This window comes from Vulpes vulpes, chromosome 12, assembly GCF_048418805.1.
Source record: "Vulpes vulpes isolate BD-2025 chromosome 12, VulVul3, whole genome shotgun sequence".
NCBI lineage: Eukaryota > Metazoa > Chordata > Mammalia > Carnivora > Canidae > Vulpes > Vulpes vulpes.
In genome coordinates this window covers 117935404-117951475 of record NC_132791.1, presented here as the reverse complement: position 1 = coordinate 117951475, position 16072 = coordinate 117935404, and the positions used below count along the sequence as shown (strand labels likewise).

General features: G+C 57.7%; 3 protein-coding genes across 12 annotated transcripts in view; 1 reads left to right on the top strand and 2 right to left on the bottom strand.

The window, feature by feature from the left end:
• Positions 1–1523: 1523 nt before the first annotated feature.
• Positions 1524–4154, top strand: APOC3 (apolipoprotein C3). Its single transcript, XM_025999184.2, has 4 exons — positions 1524–1665; positions 2256–2323; positions 2482–2605; positions 3870–4154. Exons 2-4 carry the CDS (start codon positions 2269–2271, stop codon positions 3991–3993), a joined length of 303 nt encoding a protein of 100 aa, XP_025854969.1. The 5' UTR covers positions 1524–1665; positions 2256–2268; the 3' UTR covers positions 3994–4154.
• A 2359-nt stretch (positions 4155–6513) lies between these two features.
• APOA1 (apolipoprotein A1) lies at positions 6514–8523 on the bottom strand. The gene is made up of 4 exons (XM_025999183.2): positions 8389–8523; positions 8151–8213; positions 7825–7978; positions 6514–7272 (listed from the first exon to the last, which is right to left on the bottom strand). Exons 2-4 carry the CDS (start codon positions 8191–8193, stop codon positions 6669–6671), a joined length of 801 nt encoding a protein of 266 aa, XP_025854968.1. The 5' UTR covers positions 8194–8213; positions 8389–8523; the 3' UTR covers positions 6514–6668.
• A 5118-nt stretch (positions 8524–13641) lies between these two features.
• SIK3 (SIK family kinase 3) overlaps positions 13642–16072 on the bottom strand; it is a 239344-nt gene continuing 236913 nt past the window's right edge. For all 10 annotated transcript variants that reach the window (XM_072729734.1, XM_072729740.1, XM_072729738.1 and 7 more), the window contains one exon: positions 13642–15805. The gene's annotated coding sequence lies outside the window, so the exon portion shown is untranslated. The remainder of the gene's footprint in view (positions 15806–16072) is intronic.

The window sequence follows — 16072 nt, the reverse complement described above, 5'->3', positions numbered from 1 at the left end:
GTACGGGTGGCTGATAAATCCCCGAGGGTCTCATCTCTCTAAGCTGTTTGGTTTGGTACCCGTGTAGGTATTTGAAGACCTGGATTCTTGTTCCCAGCTCTACGGGTGATAGGCTATGTGTACTTGGGTGCATCTCTACCCCCTTGAGCCTTAAATTTGTTACCTACAAAATGGGGTTATTAGTATCAACTTCCCAGGAATCTATTTGCATCTTAACAGAACACAAGACTTAAATCAAAGGAATGAATTTCTGATGGAGAAACTTCAAGTCTCAGCCAACAATAAAGAATTTTGAGGGTGGAGCCAGGCCACTTTCCCAGGCCCTCGATTTCATATTGTTGGGTTAGTCGCTTCTTCCTGCGAAGATGGTTGCCTGCCAAAAGCCCTACTTCTACATTGGAGGCTCCTCCTGCCTTCAGACTGTGCTGTCTAGGGATGGACAAGGTGTTTGGGAAGAAGAAAGAGGTTGATCCAGCCCCTTCCATGAACCAGTTGCTTTGTACACATTTCACTTACTCTGCACCACAACTCTTGCTTATCGGCGTTCTATTCCCTTTTCTAAGGGAGTCAAAACTGAGGCTCTGAGATGTCAGGTGGGTCATAGGAGTCAGTGTCAAAGGCAGCATTTAAAGCCAGGATTCCTTGGCTCCCAAGTCTTAGCCTCTCCCATCCTGCTCTCCAGGCTACGGCTCCCAGTGTGGGTCCCGGGACACTTCACCGGGAGAGAGGACTGAGGCCTCTCCTGGACAGCCCCCCACAGAGCTCCCCTGCACCCTCTCTCCACCGACTGACCAGACTGCTTTCTTTCAGCTCCCGGGCCAGCCAGGGGGCGATGAGGGCTGAGGTTTCAAGTTTTGGAAACCAAGGCCCAAGGTGAGAGGGGCTCAGCGCTGGAAATGGATCCCGGCTGTCCTAGTTCATGCAAGGCCCCAGCCTTGAGCTGCAGGGAGTGTTATCAGTGGGTCCAGAGGGCAAGGGGTGGTGGGGGTAGGAGGTGGGATGGGGGTTAGGGGGGAGGGGAGGACAAAGGCCTTGGGCTCAGAGTAGTGTTTTCTGTTCTCCCACCAACCCCTGCTCTGGGCTCAGCCTGGGGAGGCTCCTGGGGAAGCGGCAAGTAGGACTCAAGTGTGTAAACCCCACACAAGCCCCTGCCCACAGGTCTTCTGCGACTTCACTCTAGACAAACCCCTAGCCCATGCTGAGTTCTTTGTTGGGGAGCCTGAGAAGCCCATCCCCTCTCTGCCCAGCCCCCACTCCCTGCAGGCCTTTCCCAGGGTGTGGGGGTGGGGAGGGATCTGAAAACCACGCATGAAGTGCTGAGATGGGGCCCGCTTGTCCCCTAATCTCACCCCTATCACCGGCCTCTCCCTGGGGAGCCAGGCCACTTGGGATAAGTGGGGTTTCCCCAGTCCCTGAGCACCCCCCTGGCCTGCAGGGCAGCAGGAGAGCAGCGTGGGCACCGTGGTGCTCACAGATTTCCCAACTCTCCCGGCAGGCCTGGCTGCATCTGGGCACCCTGCCTCAGGCCAGGATCTAGACTGGTCAGCAGGTGACCTTTGTCCAGCTCACTGAGCCCTCTGTGCCCGCTGTCCTGGAGACCATATAAAACAGGTCAGAAGCCTCTTGCTTGTCTGCTCCATTCATCCCAAGAGGCAGCTGCTCCAGGTAATGCCCCTGGGGAGGAGGAGGAGGGAGGGGGGAGCAGGGGCAGAGGGGGTCCCTGCCTGACTGCCAGCACAGTCTGGGGGAGAGCTCGCTGGAGCCCAGGAAGCCTCAGGGCTGGGGGAGCGGCCCCCACTTGCAGTTTGCATGCTGGGGGGAAGCGAGGCTCCCCGGAGAAAGCTACAATGTCGTGGCCCCGCTGGCACCTGCCCGCTCTGAGGGCACACTTGCCCCTCATCCTGCGTGTGTAGGACTGGAAGGAGCCTTAGAGCCCAGTCCCACCCCAGCCAGGCAAACTGAGGCCTGGACAGGGCCAGAGGGCTACCCCAAGTCCCCCCACATGTCAGTGGCAGGAATTAGGCCAGAACCCTGTGGGGGGGCCTGAGGCGGGTTTTCTGCTCTGTCCCCAGCCTGGCTCTGCGCCGGCCCCGCCTGAAAGCCCTGCGTCTCCCACATTCGCTGGCAGCAGGCCCTTGCTCCTCTGGCCCGACCCAGCTCAGGACCCAGCGGAGGGGCCACGCCACTTCCCCAGGGAGGGTCCGGAGGCAGAGGGGCAGGGGTCAGGGTGCCCCTCACAAGGCCCTTCCCTGCAGGAACAGAGGTGCCATGCAGCCCCGGGTCCTTCTCGTCGCTGCCCTCCTGGCGCTCCTGGCCTCCGCCCGTAAGCAGCTCGTGGGGACAGGGCTAGGGACAGGGCGGCCGGGGCGGGGGTGGACCCTTGGGAATGGCTTGAGAATCCCGGGCCCCGGGGGGGTGGCAGGGCAGAGCCAAGGGCTCCCCAGAGGCGGATCTACCCACTCGGCCCTGCTCTCCTGACAGGAGCCCTGGAGGAAGAGGACCCCTCCCTCCTGGGCCTTATGCAGGGTTACATGCAGCACGCCACCAAGACGGCCCAGGACACGCTGACCAGCGTGCAGGAGTCCCAGGTGGCGCAGCGGGCCAGGTATGCCCTCACCTCTCCGCACCAGGGCCGGCTCCCTGGACCCCCCCTGCCCCCACCCCAGGGGGCCCTGCCCCTCTCTGAGCCTCCAGGCTCTGCCCTGGGGTCCCTCCAGGGCTCTCGCTGCAAGCAGGAGAGGGCAAAAGCCAGGGCACCCTCCCTACCTCCTCCGGCCCCTCCTCCCTCCCTGGGCCTCCTTGCTCCTGCAGCACCCTGCCCAGCTCTGAGGAAGGCCATGTTGGCTCTTGCTTCCATCCTCCTTTACTGCTGGAGGTGGGTTGAGAGGCTCCATCCAACCCAGTTTCAGCTGGTGTGTGTCTGTGTGTGTGTGTGTGTGTGTGTGTGTGTGTGTGTCAGCCTGTGCCAAGCCCTGGGGCCGGTGTGAGCAGATGTCCATCGATCATTCCTCTCCCACCCTGCCTTGCTTTCTAGTCCTCTCGTCTCCCAAGCTCCCGCCCCCACGTCCAGGCCACCCTGGGTGGGGCGGGGAGCAGTCACCAGCATTTACCTAGCTGAGGCAGTCCCAGACCCTCATGGTCCTCAGAACTGGCTGCAGAGTGGGTGTTATTTTTGCCATTTTGCAGATGAGAAAATCGAGGCTCAGAGAGGTTAAATGACTTGCCCCAGGTCGCACAGCTAATTCATCCTCTGATGATTTTCTTTTCTTTTTCTTTTTTAAAGATTTTATTTATTTATTTATTTATTTATTTATTTATTTATTTATTTATTTATTTATTCATGAGAGACACAGGCAGAGGGAGAAGTAGGCTCCATGCAGGGAGCCCAACACGGGACTAGATCCCGGGTCTCCAGGATCACGCCCTGGGCCGAAGGTGGCGCTAAAGCGCTGAGCCACCCGGGCTGCCCTCTGATGATTTTCCAAATGACAGACCACTTCCCACTGCGCCACCCCATTCAGAGCCACTGGGCTGTGCAACCCTCATGGGCATCATTTGCCTAGAACAGAATGACAGCCCTAGAACAGAATGGTGGCCTGCCGTGCCTCTCCTCTCCAGCTCGCTTTAGACCCAGGCTGGCCCAAAGGGCTGCCCCAGCCTGGACAGACTAGGGTCCTGTCACCCCCTTCAGCATCTCTTCTGCCTGGAGTGGCAGCTGAGAGCGTCCCCATCTGTGGTCTCAGGGGCGTTGCTGGGTGAGATTAGAGGGTTGGAGGAGAGGCAGTGGGGATCTGGTGGGGGCCCCCACTGCCTTCAGATGAGCTCTCACCCCTACCTCCATCACTTCCCCTCACTGATTTAACCCCCAGGGGCTGGATGACCGATAGCTTCAGTTCCCTGAAAGACTACTGGAGCACGTTTAAGGGCAAGTTCACTGGGTTCTGGGATTCAGCCTCTGAGGCCAAACCAACTCCAGCCTCTGATGCCTTCTGAGACCTCGAAACCCCAAGTCTTCCTGCCCACCCACCCTGCCAGCATCTTGGGCAGTCCCGAAAGTCACTTGAAAGTGACAACATTCTCACCTCCCACCCCGCCCCAGACCTGGCCCACCCCTAAGCTTGCTGTCTTCCCAATAAAGCTGGATGAGAAGTTGCCGTGAGTGGGACGTTCCACGCGCGCCATGTATGTTTGGGCGTGGAAATGGGCCAGGGCTCATCTGTGGGCGGGCACTGGGTGACTACAACTCAGTCAGGCCTGGGACAGTGCCTGACCCGCCTCTCACTAGCTGGGTGCTGTCTGGGCCCAGCTGTAAGGTAGGATAACTGCCCCCGCAAGTTTGTACAGAGGAGCAAGTGGGGTAACAGGTTTGACAATACTTTGATGAACTACCAAATGCTGTACAAAATGACTTAAGTGTGTGAGCTGTGCCAGGCACCGTGCCCGGCCTTGTTAGATCATCATCAAGGTTGGGACTCTGCTGTGTGTGCACCAAACTTACAGAGGTGGCCTGTGCTACCTATGCCCTGGGCCTCTCCACTGTACTCCAGGGAGGGGGGCCAATGGGGAGTGGTTGGGGTAAGACACAACTCGATTCTGGCCTTGGCCCCATTATTTTATATCAGCCTCAGTTTCCTATCTATAAAGTGGGTGCAACAATACAACCTCCATTGCAGGTTTGTTGAATGAATGAACGAAAGAGGTAAGACTGTGCACAACACCCAGCACATCAAAGTACCTGGCAAATGGTCATTATCGTTGCTACAAGCTGAGCTGAAATCCCCCTGGGACCAGAATCGGAGTTGGGGAGGATCCAGTGTCCGGGGAGCTAAGAAGGGACCCAAAGTTACCCAAGAGAGGCTGTTTCCCTCGTGTCCACACCACCCAGCAGATGTTCATATCAGGAAGTCCCAGAACCGCAGGCTGCTTGAGCAGCCCCCAGCTCTTCCGATGGTAAAACTGAGGCTCAGAAAGATGAAGGCCCTTGCCCAGTGTCATGGAGTCAGCAAATGACAGAGCCGGACCTCAAGCCCAGGTCACCTGCTCTTCCTACTCTGCTCAGCTGATACATTAAAAACTTAGTGACGCCTACACTGGGTGTCAGAGGGCTCCTTGTCACCTCTTGGTGGCATCAGTGCACCCAATCCCACTTGGAGTCATCCACTCTCTCCCTGGCAATCCACCTGGGCTTCTCTTCTGGCCCAAATGGGCTGGGGCAGTACCCGCACCTGGAAAGTGTTCTCACCCGAATCCGGGCTTCACACCCCTTGCAGCTCTGGATGGTTAGAACTCCAAAGCCCACTTATTTATCCAATAATTTTCAGGACACACTGGACATGAGGGGAGTGGCGGGGGGGGGGCAAAGGGCTCTTGGGGGGACAGTAGGGAAAGCTCCATTAGTGCACTGCCCAGTGAAGTGATGTGTGTGCACACGGCGGGGGGGGGGGGGGGGGGGGAACACGTCCCTGAGTGTGAAGAAGGGCCAGCTGCGGACAAGGACATTCTACTTGAGAATGTGTGTGCATGTGTGCCCAGCGGTGGGTGTGCACTTGAGTGCCCGGCCACACAGTTTTGTTTTTTTAAAGAGCCGGGATGGGTCTGGAAAGGGCAGCCCAGTCCATCCTGCTCTTGATCCTTGGCGAGTGACTTCACACAGCTTCAGCTTTCTCATCTGTACCGTGGATGTGGGGGCGGATGTGGGGGCGGCGCCGCCAGGATTTGGGGAAGGAGGTGGTGGGATGGAGGACACGAAGGCATCTTGGAGATAAAAATGGGCTCATCACCTGCAAGAGGTGGGGGTTGTTGTGGTGACCCAGGCTTGGGGCCCCCCCGCGGGGGATAGCTGGCTGACAGCTGTGGGAGGAAATACCCTCCAATCCTGGAAGGGGCAGGGGTGTGAGGAGTGGCCTGCTGCCCTTGTTAAAAAAAAATAAAAAAGGAAAGGGGCGCATCTTTTTCTTCATTTTTTGAATCACTAAAGGAGGCAGGAGGGCAGCCCCTGTGGTGCAGCGGTTTAGAGCTGCCTGCAGCCCGGGGTGTGATCCTGGAGACCCGGGATCGAGTCCCACGTCGGGCTCCCTGCATGGAGCCTGCTTCTCCCTCTGCCTGTGTCTCTGCCTCTCTCTCTCTCTCTCTATGAATAAATAAATAAGATCTTAAAAAAAAAAAAAGAAAAAAAAAAGGAGGCAGGAGCAAAGGCCAAGCCCTCGCGGGAGCCGGGCCCATCCTTCAGCCCCAGGGGCTCCCTGAGGCCCACCCCGGCTGGCCCGGAGCGCGAGGGCTGCCGGAGGCCCTGGCCTGGGGCTCCCCGGGGCGAGGGCGCCCCCTTCTCCCCGCAGAACCAGCCCTGTTTGCGGCGGGTCCCAGTCGGGGGCTCGCAGGTTCGGGCTCAGGGCGTGCGCCCCTGGCCCCGCAGCGCGGTCCGTCCGATGCCCTCGGGCCGCGACACCGGCAGGGCCCCCCCCAACCCCCCGCCCCGCACCCCCGCTCCCTCCGCCCAAGAAACAACGTCCAGGGTTCGGGGCACATTTTATTGTTTAAAAATCAGCCGCGGCCTCCAAACCCGCATTCCGAGGGCCCGGCGGACGGGGCGGGAGGACGGACAGACGGACGGGGGGGGGGGGGGGGGCGGACGGACAGACGGACGGACGGGGGGGGGGGGGGCGGGCGCGTCACTGCGCGTTCAGCTTCTTGGTGGCCTCGTCGATGGCAGCCAGCAGGCTGACCTTGAAGCTCTCCAGCACGGGCAGCAGGCCCTGGCGCAGGTCCTCGAGCGCGGGCCTGGCCTTCTCGCCGAGCGCGCTCAGCTGCTCGCTGGCCCGGGCGTGGTACTCGGCCAGGCTGGCGCCGCCGCCCTCCTTGAGCGCCTGCAGCCGGGCCGCCAGGCGCTCGCGCAGGTCGTCGCTGTAGGGCGCCAGCTGGGCGCGCAGCGCGTCCACGTGGGTGCGCGCGCGGTCCCGCAGCTCCTCGCCCAGCGGGCTCAGCTTCTCCTGCAGCTCCTGCAGCTTCTGGCGCGCGCCCTCGCGCAGCTCCGAGCCCAGCGGCGCCACCTTCTGGCGGTACAGCTCCACCTCCTCCTGCCACTTCTTCTGGAAGTCGTCCAGGTAGGGCTGCACCTTCTGCTTCACCTCCTCCAGGTCCTTGCTCATCTCCTGCCGCAGCACCTCCGTCTCCTTCTCCAGGTTATCCCAGAACTCCTGGGTGACCGGGCCGATCTGTTCGCGCAGCTTGGCCACCGTGCTGCTCAGGCTGTCCCAGTTGTCCAGGAGCTTCAGGCTGCAGGGGCGGGCGGAGCGAGGGGGTCAGGGGTGGCCTCCCGCGGATCCCCGGACAGCGCCCGAGCTGCGGGCCCGGCTCCCCACGGCGGCCGGCGGTGAGGCCCGAGCAGCAGCTGCCCCCGCCGGGCGCCTGCCCCAGGACATGCCCTGGTGCTGATGGGCCGAGGAGCCGGGAGACACGGGGCTGGGTCGGGTGCCCCGTGCTGCCCGTCCCCAAAGCCGGGCCTCGAGGACCAGTCCCTATACTCCAGTCCATCCTCGCTGGCCGGGAGCAGAGGAGGAGCTAAGGGTGGGGGGCGCGCTGCCGCGGCGCACCCGCTCGGATCTAACCCCTTGCTGGGCGCTCCGTACCTTGTTCTCCCTAAAACGAGTTCTGAGACGGTGGTTATTGGGGGGATCCCGTTCCGGTTTCTCCAGGCCTTCCGTGGGGGCCCAGGAAATAGCAGGTGGGGATTTGGCTGGTCTGGCTGCATTTTCCCGCAGGCCTCTCTGTGCCCCCCAAGCCGGCCACCCCTACCCCTGCCCCCTGCACCCCAGGTTGGGTCCATACTTCAGCTGTTTTCCCAGGGCGGAGGCTTCAAACTGGGCCACATAGTCTCTGCCGCCGTCTTTGACTGCGTCCACATACACCGTGGCTAAATCCTTCACCCGATCCCAGGGTGACTGGGGTTCATCTTGCTGCCAGAAGTGCCGAGCCTGGCTCCCTGGGGGTGAGAGGGGAGACCCAGGTCAGGCCCACTCCAGAGGGCGATCGGGGCTGAAATGCCAGGCTTGCAGTCAGGGGCGATGGGTCCGGGAGTGCCCAGGAGGGTGGCCCACAGGAGTCTGGGAGAAGGGGCCCCACAGTGGTGGGCTTCCTAGATTGGGGTCACCTACCCGTGAGGAAGAGCACGGCCAAGGTCAGCAGTGCGGCTTTCATCCTGAAGGGACACAGGGGACCTGCAGGAGAAGAGGGTCCTGGTGAGTGGGGCGGCCGGTAGCGTGGAGGAGCCCTGTGCTCCCCCACCTGTTCTTCTGGGGCGGGAGAGGGTCCCCAGGCAGGGCACAGCCCGCAGCCAGGCCCCCGGAGCCCCAGACACAGGGCCCGGGCCGGGGGACGGGCAGCGGCACTCACCAGGCGCTCAGGAGCCTGCCGGGCCGGCTCTCCCCGCCTATTTATGTCTCCGGGCAGGGGCCGGGCAGGGAGGCAGATAAGCCCAGCCCAGGCCTTGCTACTGCTGCTCACTGGTCCCAGCGATGTGGAACTCAGAGTTCAAGGATCATCCCTGTCCCCGGGGCCGGACAAATAGAGTGGGCAAACAGGAGGCTGTGCGGGGGCCACCGGGCCAGGGATCAAGGGGTCAGACGGGGACTGGGGGTGGGGGGTGGGGGGGTGGTTGCAGGCTTGCAGGTCCCCAGGATCGGGGTCCTCTGCACCCATCCCTCCTGGTGGTGGTGATGCTGGGGGGGATGTGTGCCCCCCCCCCCGCCCCGCTGTCCCCTGTGCCGGTGGAGCCGGGGAGTGGAGGGACTGAAGCAAGAGACAGCGGCTGGCCAGGGACCGCTGGGACTCCTCCGGTCAGGAGGTGTGCTCCCCCACAGCCCCTTAGATTCCAGGGAGATTACTTTGCCCCCACCCTGCCTTTCTTCTCCAGAGGCAGTGGTCTTCCCACCAACACGCTGTGGCCTGTTTTGTCCCAACAGGTCAGCAGACCTCTCTGCAGGCTCTCTCAGGCCTCCCAAACCCTTGACCCAAGGGGCCTGTGGTGCCAGGAAGTGGCCTGGGGACCCTGGGGAGGGCTCCGTGCTTCCCAGATAGAGACTTGCGGGGGGTGGGGGTGGGGGGGCTCTGACATTTCAAAACAAAATCTAGAGACCCACTCGGAGTTGCCAACTTTTGATTTTGTCGTGTAAAAACGTCAACCACTGTCTCCCCCAAACGCCACCCTCTGCCGCGCCCAGCACTTCAAAAGAGGAAAGATTTTTTCTTTTAAACATCATGAAAGGGCACAATGTCAGAACAAAGGGGAGGCACTTCAGTTGAATCCGTGTATCTTTGCCTGGTTCCTGTTTACATTGGAGTGCACACAGTGAGGGGGGATACCGGACTTTAGGGGTCCCCGGAGCGGGGGTGGGGAGGAGACCTCTGCAGTAGGAGGCCGCAGGGGACCTGGTTACTCGCTTCACTCTGCCCCTGATTTGCAAAATCCTGGCGGAGGATCGCGAGCCAGTGCTGTAATGTCTCCGAGCCTCAGTTTCCTATCAGTAAAATGGAGACAAAAATGGCTCGAGCCGTTGGAGGCCCAGGGAGCCCCGGTAACGCAGAGCACCCTGCAGCGCGGCTCGGCAGGGGTTCTCCCGGGAGGCCCAGCGCCTCGGATGCCAGCTCACGGCAGGGCCTGAGTCAGAGCCATCAGCCGGCGGCCTCCCCCGCCCCGCCACCTTGCACACCAGGAAGCTGGAGACAGGGGAGCCTTGTGCCCTCTGCCTCTGGTCTCTCAGCACGTCGGAGGCAGGGATGGACTTTGGATGCACCGGGATAGAAATGCAGCCTGCAGCATCTGCCCAGGAATCTCCCTGCTGTCCGCCAGGTCCCAGAGCTGCCCGGCTCCGGGCTGCTCCCACGGTAGCCTGTCTCTTGCCCTTTAGCTCCGATAAGAGGCTTGGGGCTGGACAGGCTCGGGTTTGAACCCCAGCCGTGTGACCCTGGGCAAGCTGCAGCAGCTTATCTGTTGAAGGAGACAATGACGGACCATGCCATCCCTAGCGTCTCGGCAGGGGGGTACGGCAGGCGGAATAATGTCCCCCCCACCGCCCCAAGATGTTCAGGTCCTAATCCCCGGACCTGGGACTGACCCGTGGCAAAAGGGGCTTTGTAGATGTGAGATTACAAGGACGTTGAGGTGGGCGATTTTCCTGGGTTATCCAGGTGGGCCCAGTGTCAGCACAAGGGGGTTATATACACAAGAGGGAGGCAGGAGCGAGAAGAGACAAGGGGCCAGCAACGCAGGTCAGGGCGATGTGCAGGGAGGAGGCCAGAGCCCGGCAGTGTGCGAGGCCTCCGGAAGCTGGAGGAGGTGAGGAAACGGATGTTCCCCTGCGGCTCCAAGAAAGGCAGCTCTGCTGACACCAGGATTTCAGCTTTGTGTGACCCCTTGGGACTTTTGACCTCTAGAGCTATACTGAGGTAATAAATGTGTGTTGTTTCAAGCACCAAATTTGAACATCCGTGGCAAAACCAAAAGGTAGCTGGCACTTCGTAACCCTTCTGTGTCCCATAATCCCAATTTCCGGCATTCTATCCCCTTGCTCCCACTGAACACACTTGTACTGTCAGCCCAGAGCTGACACCTCAGCTTCTGGAGGCAGAAGTGGCAAGGACTCAGATTTTCTGTGTGGCCCTGACTTGCAGATGCTGAGATCTGGGGCCCCCGTTCCCGACTGACCCAGCTGCGGAGTCCACGGGGCCCTGCAGAGGAGCTGGTCTCACCGAACAGTCCGCCTGGGCCGTCCCTTGGCTCGCCCAGCTTCCGGCCAGTGGTTTAAGGAGCAGAGGCGAGGCTGGTCCCCTCAGGGGGCAGCTCATGGATGTCTTCGGCCAAGAGAGGCCCCCTTTCTTTTTGGGGGTAGAGCTCGCCACACCCGGCACTTGGGGGATCTCAGAAACTTACTGGTTGGACTCCAAGCTACGTGCCATGGTTGCGCCCTTCTCTTTGGTTCACTGCCGAAATGATTATTATGGGTAAACCTGATTCCAACATCGGTGTGGTGCCTTAGTGGCCAAAGCACTTCCACGATCGTCCCTGGAAAGCCCGGCAGGCAAGTATTTTCGCTGTTGCCTTGCGTATGAGAAGACAGCCGCTCAGAGCTGCCAAGAGCTGCCCTTGGCCTCCAGCCGCTAGTACTTGGCGCTACCAGGAGCGGGAGTCAGGAGGCCTGGCTGGCCACCGGCAGCAGGGCTTCCCGCCCTCCCAGCCCGTGTGTTCTGATCAGGGGCTCCTCAGTTTCCCAGCTCAGGGATCTCAAGGCATCGGGGCTACGGAGTGCTTTGACAGCATCCTCACAAGCAGCAAATGTTTTCTTTCTCTATCGACGCAGAGAGAGAGAGAGAGAGAGAGAGAGAGATCACAAGCAAGGGGAGAGGCAGAGGGAGAGGGAGCAGCACTCCGCCCTGAGCAGGGAGGCCCACATGGGGCTTGAGTCCAGGACCCCAGGATCATGACCTGAGCTGAAGGCAGATGCTTCACGGACTGAGCCACCCAGGCGCCCCCGCAAGCTTTCTTTTTTTTTTTTTATTATACTTGATCACTAGCGTGTCTGTCTACTGTTTCTGCTGGAGTGCAGTGATTACTAGGATTTCAGAGAGGAAGCCCCTGTGCCTCCCAGAACCGGCCTGCGGTGCAGCCGGTCCCTGTGAGAGGCGTCCAGGGCCCACGGACTGCGCTAGCTGCTTAGCGAAGGCCCCCCAGTGTGGGCGCCGTGTCACCATGCCCTCTTTCCTTGGTCTTGGGACTCTCCAGAATGTCCGTTTCCGAAGAAGGTTGCCAAGGCGGCTGGCCCTGGCTTCCTCGACACACGCGGGAGCGCTGCTAGCTGACTGCAGCAGTGGAGTTTGCTCAGAATGATTAGCGACTCATTTCACAATTCACGTCCCAATGTCACACTGGTCAGTCTGCACTGGGAGGACTCTGTCCCCTGCTAGGCTTGGCACATAACAGACACTCAACAAATATTTGCTTGATGAGTGACATTGGCACACTAAAGTGTCACCAGGATGATAAAGGGTCATCTGAAGGGAGCCTTGGGAGGAAAGTCAAGCATGAGGAACTGCCAAGCATCACGGGACCCCACTCGAAATGACTGAATGGGGAGACTTGGGCTTGGGATGTTTCCAGCTGAGCAGGGGAAGAAGGAGCCCCCACCCCCACATTTCCTTTTTGACAGTTTTGTCGCAGCTCCTGGTGATAGAGCCCTGAGTTAGGCCATTCGTCGGGGCCTTGTAACCCGGAGCCCCAGGCACAGGTGGCTCATCTGTGACCTGCACAAGCCGAGGCTGGGTGCCTTGGCAGCGCACCAGCCCTTTGAATTCCTGCCTTGGATGGGGAGGAGTGCGGGGTGGGTGGGCAGCAGAAAGTCAGAAGGAAGGTCGGGAAGGATCTGTGGACATGGCTTCTGCTTTCTAGAGCTCAGATCTCTGGTCTTTGTCCAGGAGGGCAGCACCCTGCTTCCTCTGGATGTTCATCCCACCTCTGGCCCAAAGGTGCCCTGGCTGAATTCACGGGGGCGGCACCGCTGTGAAGGTGGTTACAAGATGTGAAAGGCACCGGGCTATGTCGCTGCGTGCTCCCAGAGACACTCACTCGAGCCTTCCCTGGGTGGGTTCCCATTCAGAGGATTTCTGGAAGATGGTCCTTGGAAGGCCCTTTCTGTTCTAAACAGTCCCACAGGGACTGTCTGGTCCACCGTCAATGCAGAAACTTTTGTAAATTCCCTCTTCTGTTCTTTCTACAAACCCAGTCTGTACTTCCAGCTTCAGCAATCTTCCTTCAGAGAAGCAGCTTGACCAGCTGTCTCTTAGCCATGCCTGGGACCATGCTGGGAACTCTACCCTGCCCTCTGGAGTACAGGAGTAATAAAAGAGGAAAGCCAGAGGAGGAGTCCCCTTTCTGGCCCAAACTTATTTGGCAATCCCATCACTGGGCTGACTGGCTAAAGTCCCCAAGTCCTTGAGGACCTCCTTCCACTCCTTTAAAAGCACCCTTTCAAAGAATCTGTTTTCTTTTTTTTTTTTTTTTAAAGAATTTTATTTTATTTATGATAGTCATAGAGAGAGAGAGAGGCAGAGACACAGGCAGAGGGAGGAGAAACAGGCTCCATGCACCGGGAGCCCGACGTGGGATTCGATCCCGGGTCTCCAGGATTGCGCCCTGGGCCAAAGGAAGGCGCCAAACCGCTGCGCCACCCAGGGATCCCAAGAATCTGTTTTCTATACAACTCAGCAAACTCAGATGCTCCCTCCTGAGGGGGCAGAGTCCAAGCTGGGTGCTTGGGGACACAGTGTGGGCTGAGTGCAGGCTTCTAGAGAATGCTCCTTGACAAGGCGGGGTGAGATAATGGATTGCTCAAAGCTCCACCCTATGCTTGGTAGGCTTCTTCAGCCTCCAGCCTCCACCCACCTGGATGCTTCTCCCAGCTAGACTCTGAACCACAAGGCAAGTAATATATCAACGTAGGATCGTAATCCGGTTTTTATTTTCACAACCCCCGGTATTAAGTTTGTAAATTGAAAATTGCCCATCAGGGGGATGGGCAATAAATAAATAAATAAGACTAAAAGTCTTAAAATAAAATAAATAAATAAAAAAGACTAAAAGTCTTAATGCAACAATTTGGGTCTGGAGATCTTTTTAATTCATTTTTAGTTCAACATAAATGAGAAAGAAAAAAATACTTTTGACATTTTCAAAGAGCAGAAATATGAAATTATATTCATATACATTCAACATATACGGCGCATATCGGTTACTACGATACAAAGCAATGATCTTTTACAAGTGTAGTTCGCAAGATGGCACGGTTAATAGGCTCACTGGCTTTCACCCGGGCGGCTGCTGGAGGATGGCGGCCTGCTCTTCCATCAGCACAGTACCATGTAAACAGAACAGGCTGGGCGCGGGGGTGAAGGGGCAGCTGGGGGCATCGGCGCTGGAACGGGCCCAGAGAAGGCAAACAGTAGCTGTTCGGGCCTTCTTGGAGCGTCCTTCCGGTGAGGAGTTGGTGGCCTCACCAAGTGGAGGGGACATTGGGGACCATGGAAACGCGGGACAGATGCTGAGAAAGGCTCTCGCATTGCAGAAATCCATTTGAGGGGTGCTGGGTCCAGGAGCTGAGCTGCCAGTATCTGTGAGAAGGACAAGCTGCATGGGGATCCTGTCAGCAACATCAGGATGGCCATGCTGGACACCCGCTTTTCTTCTGTGCAAATTCAGGATGAAAGACTAGGAGCGGACTGGGGACCCTTCACTCTCCTTTTCCAGGATAAAGGATCAAGAGTCAGAATATTGGACATCTCTTTCTTGCTTTGCAGATCGAAGGAGCTAGGCCAGATCCTCTGTCGGCCCCCAGCCAGCAGAGAAGACTTTGGTTTCTAACAGTGAAGAAACACAAAGAGAGCGGCAAACAGTTGCTGTTGCGTGGGCACTGCTTGCCCTGAGGGGGGGGGGGGAGGGAGGGAGGAGACCACTACACCTGTCACTAGCAGGTAAGAGCTGCTCACAAGTACAACGTCTACAGAAGGTACTCTGAACAAAAGGTGCAAGTCACAATTCCAATAGAACAGAATCTGGTTAGACATTTCTCTTTTAAACAAAAATTCCTTTGTTTTTATTTATTAATAATAATAATAATAATAACAATAATATCAACATTTACCCAAAACAATTCCTACATGATCAAGAATTAAAATAGGGGCTGAGGATGCCCAGGGAGGAGGAGAAGGTTAGGAGGGAGGCAAGGCCCAAGACAACCTCCTGTTCTTGCCTGTGTCAAAGAGGCTGTAAGGGAGAAGTGTATGTGCGCGTGCGCAAGCGTGCACGCATGTATGAAGAAACAATCCTTGTATAGCACATTGTCAAATGAGAATGACAGGTGACACAAAAAGCATAGTGTACCACTGTTGGGTGTTCAGTCTATGGGTAGAACCAGCAGGATGACAAAGGCAACCAACTTTCCAGGTTGTAAGAGGGGAGCTGAGTTATACACCAAAGAGAAGGCTCACACTGAGACACTCTAACTGGCAACCCCTCAAGGCCAGGCCACTCCCGGCCTCCATGCTAATGTTCCGATGCGATCCTGGCTGGGCCAGACAAGTGTTTCCCTGGATCCCAGCAGGAAAGACCTTCCCAGGGTTCAGACTTGGGGGGTCTTTTTTGTTTGTTTGTTTGCACTCTCTTTCTGGTCTCCAAGTGCTGGGGGCCATCGCCCCTTCCTCTCTCCCTGTCCCTAGCACTAAGATTCCAGAGGCTGTTATCTGTTAGTATTTGCTCCTGTGGGTAAGCAACACAAAGGAATGGAGGGTGCTCTGTGGGTGGAGGCTGGGGAGGGGAGTGGCTCTGGGTCTCCTGGCCTCTGTGGTTTTAACTGCTTTGTTCTTCTGTCTCAACAAAGGAAAGAAAGAAGGAAAGAAAGAAAAAGAAAAAGAGAGGGATAAAGAAGAAAGAAAATCACCTCCAAAGGAAAACATACCAAAAAAAAAAAAAAAAAATTCAAACCAAAACCAAACCAAACCAAACCACCAACTCAAATATACCAAATACGCTTTCACAAAAGGTGACAAACGTGGGTATCCTGTTTATTTCCTTGGTGACTTGGTCATACAAGCAAACATGGCAAAACCCGCTCTGAACCCAAAAGAACCACACACTGATGAACCAATGTGAGGAAAGGAGCCATGACATTCTGGGTGGACAGAAACACAATGGCAATTTGGCGCAACGCTGCTATAGATACTGTTGGTTAAAGTCAACCTTTTCATTCCCGAGCTGTACACAAACCTGCAACAGAGAAGACACAGAGGAGAATCAGTCCGGAGCAAAAGGCTCCAACGTTCACCTGAAAATTTTCATGAAATGCAACTGGCTCATGTGACCTCAGGTTAAGAGGTTTGCCACGCGGAGGCTCTAAGATGGGTTTGCAGGTGGCTTAATGTTCGTTCACGGTTTTCCATCCCAGCTTTCAAAGACAGAAGCCGTGCCACCCCCTGCGTGTCTGGGCTACTCCAGCCCAGCTGGCCAGCATGCCTGTTTCCTACCCCTGGCTTC